The 9,948-nt window shown below is 51.0% G+C and overlaps 1 protein-coding gene across 1 annotated transcript; it reads right to left on the bottom strand.

Annotated features, from left to right (window-relative positions):
* Positions 1 to 6,238: 6,238 nt before the first annotated feature.
* LOC104502374 (protein phosphatase 1 regulatory subunit 15B-like) lies at positions 6,239 to 9,878 on the bottom strand (the record flags this gene model as incomplete). Its single annotated transcript, XM_010146339.1, has 2 exons — positions 6,239 to 6,451; positions 8,934 to 9,878. Coding segments are annotated over 2 exons (1,158 nt in total), but the record flags the coding sequence as incomplete, so codon positions are not given.
* Between the last annotated feature and the right edge of the window lie 70 nt (positions 9,879 to 9,948).

Raw genomic sequence — 9,948 nt, 5'->3', positions numbered from 1 at the left:
AAAGCGCGCGGAAGGGGGCTGCGGCGGGTGAGCCACGGCGTGAGACAGGCACCGCCGCCGCTCAGTTGTGGTCGGGGAGGATGTCTGGCCCCGGTTGCTCCCTGTCACCCAGCCCATCACGGACGCCCTGCCCCGCTGAGGAAAGCCAATGAAGGCCGAGGGAGTTTCTTGTGGTGTGCCCTCGTGGGTCAGATGTTGGGAATGTCACGGAACCGGGCGTTTCTGCACAGAAAGGGGCGGTTATTGCACTTGCCCCATATTTGCCCATCCCGCCCTGGTGCGAGCAGAGTTGAGGCAGCGCAGAACTTCTGGGCCACCACGGAGGAGGCTCTGCAGGGGACAGCTAGGGACCTGCTCGGCCAGAAGCGCTTTGGGGTGGCGGTGGCCCGGGTGGCGAGTCCTGCGCTGCTGTACGGTTTTGGCACCATCTCCTGGACAAAATCTTCCCCAGAAACCACGAGCAGAAACGCAGCTGCAGAGCGAGTCAGGCAGGCACTTATCCAGCCCAAGGTGAACCACCTCGAGATGCACGATGTGTCCCCTCCCTGTCAGCAGACACCAGCCTGGCCCCTGTCACCTCCTCCCTCCCCTTTACTCCATCCAGCTGCTCAAAGGCCCCACGCGGGGATGGCCATGGCACCAGTGCGCTCTGACGGACTGGGGCAGGCAGGAGCACGCTGCTCCCTCTTGGCTTTCCCAGCTCGAGCACAGAGGCTGATAATCACCTCAAGCGACGGAGTTGCTAAGTCAAAAAGCTAATTGCTCCTTATTCTTTATGTCTGGTTGTAAACTGCTTGTAATCTGATAGACGGTGCCAGGGAACGCACTGCTGGGAGCACTGGTGGGCACTGCTCCGTGGATCCTACTGGGCTGGTGTGCTGGAGCCCGGACACGCAGATGTTTAACAGCCTTTCATCACTCGTCCCAGGAAAGGATTTACCACCAGCCACTGCAACCCAGCACTCCCACAGCCCCCAGAACTCCAGACCCGTGCACGGCTCGTTGCCAAAGCTCCCAACAGCCGGCACAGGAGGACTGGGAAGGTGCCAGTTAACATCCCTCCAGCTCCAGAAGCAAAATCTTTCCAACCTGCTTCTACTTCCCCTTTGCCCAAGCCTCACTTAACCCCTGATCCAGCCTAAATTATCTCAGCAACCTGAAGGAGCAAGACGAAGAGCAGCGGGGTGCACAAGAAGGAATGGGGAGACGTGCGGAACCCACACGACCCTGCTGGGTCTTTGTTTCTCCTCAGCACAACATCCCTGTGAGGGACCTGGGATTGAAGCCCAACCGCTTGCAGCCAAAGGCAGCTCTTTGCATGCAAAGGGGCTGCAGCCAGCAGCTCTGTCCTGATCCTGAGGTGCCTCGTCTCTTGGGGCCGGGGAAGGAAGTAGCCGGCGTTTCCCACAGGGCAAGGAGCAGCTCCAGAGCAATGGGAGACATCCTACCAGGTTCCACAGACCCCTCTTTCCCAAGCAGGCGCTCTCTTTGCTCTGCTCTGGAGCATCAGCTACCGGCCACGGCAGCTCTCTTCCTAAAGACAGACGTCCCTTGAGCTTCAGAGTCCAGACACCTTGGGGGGCACCATCTGACAGACCACAGGAATTCATCTCTAGCAGCTTCCTTGCACTACTTGGTGCAAACTGGGTTTGTCCCTTGAACCAGTGAACTGTGCTGAGAAACCCCTTCCCACAGTGCTTCAAGCCTGCTGGAAAGCAGCGATCAGCGATCAGTGAACGCCGTGCTCCCACAGCCCGTGGCGTGCTGCGCTGCTGATGCGAGAAGCAGCAGGAGGGGCAGCAGACCCTGCTCCTCATGGGCTCCATCACTTTGTACCCTCACGACTAACAGACAGCTTTGAGGAGATGTTGTTTACCCCCCGCTGAACTCAGCCTCAGGTTAGACCCGAGATCCAGCCCCTGGGGTGGAGGGAAGAGCTGTGGGCTCTCCCGGGAACTGCAATCACATCACGATCCAGCATCACGGTCTTCTCCTGCCTGCCCCTTTTGCCAGTAACTCGCTTTTGAGGACCAAACCAGCTCCACAGCACCAGGGATTTGCAAATGGCTTTGTAGCGGATGCAGTCAGCAGTGACTACAAAAATAGCAGCGAATTTACTCCCCGTGTGCTTTGCTGACAAACAAGTTCTTAAGTCCTGTGGAGAAGACAGAGCTACCAGAGCAAGAACAACTCTGCTCCAACACAGAGGCAAGTTGTCGACCAAACTCCACCCACAGCCCTCGGCGCTGGTGGAATCGAGACATGCCAGCAGGACTGTGACGCTCCAGATGGCAGCTGGATGCGCTGCCAGACACACAGCAGCTTTCAGGCAGCTCAGGTTGGTTCAGTTTTTAGGGTATTGCGGGAAGTTCAGTGTCTCCCCTTGTCTAGTCTGGCAGTTTTCTACCCAAGATACTCTTAGAAAACAAGTATTACCCAACAGAGGGTGCACAGGGTCAGACACAGCTTGTGCCACAGGACAGGAGCCAACAGCCCAGCACCGAGCTCTGAGCAGCGCTTTAAGACACCAACTCATCAGGTACCTGGAAAGCTCTCCCCCAAACATCACTCCAGAAGAGGCGTGACTGATCCTTGGCCCTTCAGTGCATTCCGAAGATTCCTACTCCATGACCACGTCATGCTGCCGGTGACTCACCGGTATCGCTGCTCTGGAGGAAGTTCAGCAGCAGCGTTTTGACTTCTCGCCCATCTGGACCAGCCTCATACCCCAGAGAACCACTGGGAGCCCCTGGAAAAGCTGGTCGGTGCCTGCAAACCACTACAGGCACCTTCACCTCGTGACATGAAGCCCACGGCTCGTGGCTGCCCTGGTCCCCAGCACATCCAGCCTCCTCCTCCCCACCCAGCCAAGAGTCGCTGTCCCAAGCAGCCCGAGCCGAGGGGCACAACGTCCCAAGACCCCTGAGGCACTTCAGCTTCACTGCACCAAAACCACAGTACTCCCTTGTCTGAACACAAACCCAGAGCGATACACAGGTTCACACAACAGCAAACCCCTTCTTCAAGGTGCCGTCCAAACCACCCTGCGATTCATCCCACGCTGGGTAAGGCTGTGCAAGACTGGCACCCGGCACCACCACCACCACCTCTCGCGCATGCTGAGCTCCTGACGGAGCATTTTACTCCAATTCATTAAAAAACAAACGAGGAAACAAATCACTCAGCGCGTTCCAGGCCAAGCTACGTGGCAAAGCCCAGGGAAGCGTCCTGGCTCTTCTCCACCTGAAGGAAGATGAGATGTTTGGCACCTTCAGGTGGCTTCTGCTCACAAGGCAACGCCTCAAATCATCTCAGTGCAAAGCCTGAAAATACTTCTTAAAATCTCATCGGCACCAGGAGACTGAAGGAACAGGAATTTCCTGGTTTAGAGGGAAATCCACAGGGGAGAGCTTCTAAACCACCATAACCTCCTTGGAGCAGGAAAAGTGATAAAAAACACTGAATATTCTCTGAAAGCCAAGGACACGAGCAGGAACACGCTTGGGCACCAGTACCCGTCGTCTCCCCTTGGCTCCTTCGAAGAAAACCAACTTGCCATTATCTTGCAAATATCTTTATTACAATTGACAGATTAGTTCTGAATAGTTTTATTATGTACAGAAATATAACTTTAGATATAAAAACCCAACAAACTCGACACAAATCAATTAAAATCTGTATAAAGCCAATGCTGAAGGTTTTTTAACTTTCTCTAAATTATACAAAAATAAAATCTGATAATTACAGTTTTGATTTAAAGTTCAACAAGTGTTATTTTTACTGTCTCACTCAAAGCACTTACATGTCCTGTACGACCATTTTAAAGGTATGTTATAGAGAAAACGGTGACAACCAAGCTCAGCTTTTCAGGCGATGGTTGTGGTGATGAATTTAGTGTTAACTACCATCGCCTCACACCAGGTACTCTGAAAACATGAGGGCTGAGAGGGGAAGAGCTCACCCAAGCAGGCAGGTTTCAGTGAGAATCAGCAGTGTCGGAGCACAGCACTCGATACGCTGCGGGCTGAGAAAAAAAAAAAATAAACCCAAACCCTTCTCCAGTGTCAGGAGCACTCTGGAAGCAGCAGGTTTTTAATATACTTTACATCCCGGCTGTCACTTCTGTTGGTTCCCAGCTGCAGCCTTCGCCAAGCCTCTGCAAACAGCGCATCAGGTTTGCAGGGGTTAATTCACACCACTCCCCAAATTTTACAAGCACCAGGTAACCACAAATTGTCCAGAGGAACTGAAGCACCAACAAGTTCTCCGGGACCCACGAAACGGGAGGAGTCATGAAAAAACGAGCACAGTGTGTATATGTATTTTACGGAGAGCAACGATCAGCATTTTGGCCTATCCCTCACTCCATATGATAAAAAAAATAACATTTTCTATCGTAATTCTCCGTTTCTCATCCTGAATTTAGGCTTTTCCCCAAGCAAAGAAGCAGGAAACCTGTAATCAACTATGAAACTCCTAAAAATTAAGTTATTTCACAGGATATGAGGGACTGGTCAGAATTATGATTTCACCACTAAAATCATCTTTTGTGGGAAAAGAGACTAATTTTTTTTTATGCCACATGGATGGAAAATAACCTTGCTGCATTTCTTCCAGCCTGCAACTCCGCTCGAGTTCTCGCTTTAACTTTATGCAATGACTCTGCTGCAGTTCTCAGCTAACCCACTGAATTTCAGCACTGTAGCACTCTACCTTGTAGCAGAGAAAGGAAATCATTAAATTCAAAGAACTTTCATGCAAACCAAAACTCCGAAATTTGAGAAAGAATTAAAAGGAGTAGCCAAAAAGATGGCACTACAAAGCAGAAAATCCAGTGAAGCTGTGAAGCTCTTCTCTCCGTGTACCTGCGATTCTTTTTTGAATTAAAAGCTGAAGGAATTTGTCATCAATTCCTTACAAAAAGGAAACAATTCTGGTCAGCAGAATGAACCAAAAGCAAATAATTTATTCACACAACCTGATGCAAACAGGAACCCTTCGATGTCTTTGGGTTTTCCAGTGGCCTCATACCTGCTTGGGCAAGAGCCACAAAACTTCCCTTGGTCCACACTGCCCCCAACCCCAGTGCTTTGTCACTTCAACTGAAACACTGAAATACTTTACATTAGGAACATAAATAAGGAGTGTTTTCCTCCCACCCGGGACCTCCACTGTCAGACCCCAAAGGTGCAGTGTTTTGGTACCAAATAAACAGAAGTGCAGAGGCACAGAGGGATTAATACTGGCTCCTGGTAAAGGACACGGCCACCTGTAGCCTCGGATTTCCCCAAGTCAAAGATAATTCTCCTTACAAGTAGCAGAACAAGCACCCTGGATACAGAAATACGGAGAATCCTCGCCCTCCATCCACCTGCAGAGAGCAGAACCAATCAGGGCAGAGTTACTCTAACCAAAAAACTAGGGGCTAGTTCCCTGTGCCCAAATTGTAGATTCCAGCTATCAGCCACAGCCTCAGTACGCACCGTGGAGCTTCAATTATTTATTGATTAATGAGGCTGTTCACTGCCCTGAAAGCAAACAGGTTTGGTGCACAGTACTGGTTAAAGGTTTATTTAAATAACAACAAACCCAAGGGCTTGCTGAGCACCAGAGCTCCCCTGAATCCCCCAGTGTGTGGGACTGAAATATCAAGACATCAAGGCAATACATAAACACTCAAACACGAGGTTACATGCAAATCCAGGATCTTCAAAGGAAGGAATGAACTCCGCTTTGCACAGTAAAGTGAACATCATTAGCTAACAAAACGCTGAGACTTTCGTACAAGTTAAAGATGGAGAACCACAAGGAAGTAGCACAAACCTCTAGAAACTTTAAATCAAAACTGCAATAACGAGGTGCTGAGGCCCATAAATATTTCCTTCAAAATAGGTTTTGCTTTTTCAAAGTGCAAAAAAATCCAACTGAACAGTCACCACGTCTCCACACACGGCAGACAAGGCATTTCTGGAATGGGTTTCACCTAAAGCAGCCCCTTTCTCCCGTGGTACTCAAAAGGAATGCAGGGACACCACCCCTCCCCGTGATGACACTCAAGAGATTTTGTCTGGGTATCAAAAATGGGACACACAGGGATATTCGCTGGCTGAATATTGGACTGGGAAAGAAGTGCTAAAATCCCACTTTCTCTCCCCATTTCAAAGAGCACATGCAGCTGCCACTTCTTGAGGATGTCCATAGTGCTGAGGCTCACGCGACTGCTGGGCGTGTTAAGGTGCTAGAAGAGATCTGCCCTCTCGGAGTTGGTTTCTTGGAGCCTGTTCAATACTCTTTGCCTATGCTCCGTGGTGAAGCAGTAGCCTATAGCTTCTTCTGTTTCTTGGATACGTTTCTGGAACCTGCAGCCGTCTCGTGCCAGCTCTTCCCAGGGTCCTTTACGATCCTCCTCACTGCTTATGTAATACTCGGTCACTTTTTCCAGGAAGGTGACCTGGAATAGACAAATCAGTCGGTAAAGCATCAGCCAAACACTCAGGCAAAAGGAGCTTAACACTTATTTGTGCATATAACATTTTTAAACAAAAGTTATTAAATGCCTAAAATAGCAAAAAGCCTCAGAGACTCTACCAGTTCACGGTGGGTCTCTGCACCACCCTGGCCAGTCCACTTCACCCCTCAGCTTTAAACAATCCCCGCTGCTGCCTTGCCCCTCCTGGAAAAGCAGGGCTCACACTACCACAGCGTCTCATCTGCGGCCCCAGAGGCTGCCTCAGGCTGATGACACAGTGTTCCCCGGGAAGAAACACCCCCTGACGCCACACTGGGTGATAAGGTCATGCAGAGACAGTTCAAGGTTACCCAGTAGGACGTGCCAGGACAGTCATTCAAGGCTGGAAATACCAGCCAACACCTCTGATTGCTGACGCTTACACCATAAAAATGGGAAGAACTACTGCTCCGAGGGATAAGCGATCACGTGAGACCGCTGCAGGAAAAGCCATCACAATGCGTTATGTCACCACTCATCAGCGGGTGACTGGACAGTCCCGCCGATTTAGAGCTGGGATCACATTCCAGAGTGTTTACGTTCCTGCAAGGAAATAAAGCCATTGCACTTTGGAACACATATAGCAACTTTCACTCACAAATTAAGCTATTTTAAGAAAACAAAGAAACTTACAGGCTCGGGACCTAGACTTGCAGTATTTAGACTACAACTAAAGATCTAAGTCTTTCCGTTATCAAGCAGTAAGAAAAGCCAGACTCTTGGAGGCTCCTCCTGCATTTTGTGTGGCTTTTCACTCACTCTACGAAAGGACAAACTAACGAGCTGTCAGCACCCACCAACTCAGAGTAGGTCAGATTCCCCCAAACTTGCTGCGGGACAGCTACTTCTGCACAGTCAGGAAAACACGTGGGGAGGTACAAAACCCCTGGAAGAGGTGACCTACAGGAACAATCGGTGGCAGGGGATATGCCCAGTCACCACCGAGCTGAAAAGCAGGGGCAGCAGACCCCCCGCACCAACTCGGAAGCGAAACCACACTCCCGGGTTTTACGACTTTACAAACACGAATCTTGCTGCTGCTTGATCACAGGACACCAGATGGGAAACAGTCTTGAGCGGGATGAATGCCTTCCTGGCAACACCTGGGTGGCTGCTGGGCAGCCTCTGCTCTGCTGTGCAGCCAGAATTAGAATTCAGTACCTGCTCCCGAGCGCACGGAGCTGTTACATCAGCCGGTCCCTTTGGAGTTCCCACCTTACAGCCTTTTTACATCAGACACCCTTGAGCGCCATTACTGCATTCTGCAACATCTAGGTCATCGTTCTGTCACCACGTCAACAGATGACACAAACAGCACGTTAGACTGAAAAATTACTACGGTGAACCTACATCCCTGAGACACAGCAAGACCTCAGGTCCCAGCGGTGTGAACCTGCCGCAGGGCACAGCAGAGGCTCCTGCAGGGACTGAGTATTTTCCATTTAGATTAAACCACAATAGTTTGTCCTGTGTGAGCATTATGTCCATAAATGCCACTTGCTCTAGCAAATTGGAAGTTATCTCCAAGCCAATTAAAGGAGCAAACAAATCTAAAGCATGACAGGAGTTCTGTTCTGCCAGCCTGGTACACCACTGCGTTACCCTGCGACTCGGCACCACCAGCTATTCCTCACACAAATGTCTGAAGTATCAGGCAAGACGCAGAAAAACCTGGAAAACCACCTTGTGCATCCTCACATCGCAATACTTAGAAGGAAACTGACTTGTTACTATTTACCTGACTCCCAGCACGTTTATTAAAGGTCTTTTAGAGCACAAACTCCTCATAAACACATGATGCTCCCGGGCTGTGCTCAAAAGCCCAGCTCCAGATCACATCCTTTTTATAAAGGACTGATTTCTAACAGTCTCTCCTATGGAAACAGGATGCTTCGGTACTTTGTGCTGAAAGACCAGCGGCTGCGGCATGGCTGCCCACACCAGAAGCGTTCTTCCTACCCCAGGAGATGTTTGTACTCAAGCAGCCTTGTCACGAGTCCCAAAATATTGACAGTGCTTTCCACCTCGATTACACAACCCCACGCAAAGGCCCCCAAAAGACTTTCTCAACGTTATTCCCAACCGAAACGGGTACTTTCCAGAGGAACGACCCAGGTCACGGTTCTCATGCGTTTCTCTGGTGACGAAAATTACGTTACAACACCACAAACAGCGAGTGGAAACTATATCTTAAGAGGCCAATTTAACTTCAAGCTTATGAATCACTGCCCTGTAAATTACGACATCTACCGTCACGTGGAGAGGATGAGGCACACTCATTTCACCCAAATAATTAGACCGTAAGCTCACGGGGGCACGATCCCGGCCTCAGCGACCTCACCCACCACCCCAGAGCAATGGGGGTCTGTTGTCTGTCTGGGTTTTTGGCATCCCCAGAACACAAAAGCAGAAAGGCAGTGTGTACCTTTTTCCGCTTGGTGCTGCTGCATTTCTCCCCGCAAATGCCGCGCTGCGCCGCGTCCGGGAGCCCGCAGCTCGGCCGCTCCAGCTGCACCCGACAGACAGTCAATAGACCAGGCTCTGCAGAGACCACACTCGGCTTCTCTGTCCCTCTTACACCAGGCGTCCCTTTACTCTCTGCTGTCTGAAAGGCTGCCGTGAAATTTAAAGGATTATATGGATCATCTGAGGTACAGAACGAGTTCCAAAGTTTCAAATTTTCTGCCTCATCCACGCTGCTACAGTCCCACTCGTCCTCCTCTTCAGAGCCAGGGTCAGAAGAGTCTGAGGACTCCTCTGCACACGAGGAATCTTCCTCCTCTTCCACATCCGACATATCCTTTCCCGGATCGCTGGAAGATGTCTGGATGGTGGCTGTGAAGTTCTGCGGGTTGTACGGATCCAAACTGTAGAATGAATTCCAGAGATGGAGGCTCTCCCCTTCCTGGCTACCGGCGTCTGAATCCGAGGGTGGCCCTTCGCTATCAAACCCGTCGTCGTCATCATCCCAGTCTTCCACATCATCCGCACTTTCCTCTTCACTGGAAATTCCTCCTATGATATAGTCTATTAATTTATTTGCACAGGCAGGCCTGGCTGAAACTGGAAGGTTTTGCTCTATTTCGGAGTCCTCGTCATCCTCTTCAGTCGAGGTGAAGGCTTCTGCCTCAGGCGCCCCCTTCTCGGCTGAACCCCGTATCCCCTCCTGCTCCTCGGGGCCACCTCCGGGTTCTCTCCCCGCGTCGTTCGGCTCCTCGGGCCTCTTCACTTCCCCGGCATCGCACCGCTGCTCCCACCGTCCTCTTACCTCGACTCGACAAACGCCCTTGTGCTGCTGCTGCTCCTCCTCCAGGCTGTGATAGCCGTGGTCCGGGTCTGGCACGGCCAGGCTCCCGCTCGCCAAGTGCCACTGATGGAGAATAGCCAAGCGCTTGCTGCGGAGACACTCAACCTTGGGCAAGCTGCCCCGGGCGGGGCAG

Source organism: Buceros rhinoceros, unplaced genomic scaffold, assembly GCF_000710305.1.
Source record: "Buceros rhinoceros silvestris isolate BGI_N320 unplaced genomic scaffold, ASM71030v1 scaffold31392, whole genome shotgun sequence".
Taxonomy (NCBI): Eukaryota; Metazoa; Chordata; class Aves; order Bucerotiformes; family Bucerotidae; genus Buceros; species Buceros rhinoceros.
This window is presented reverse-complemented; position numbering and strand designations above follow the sequence as displayed.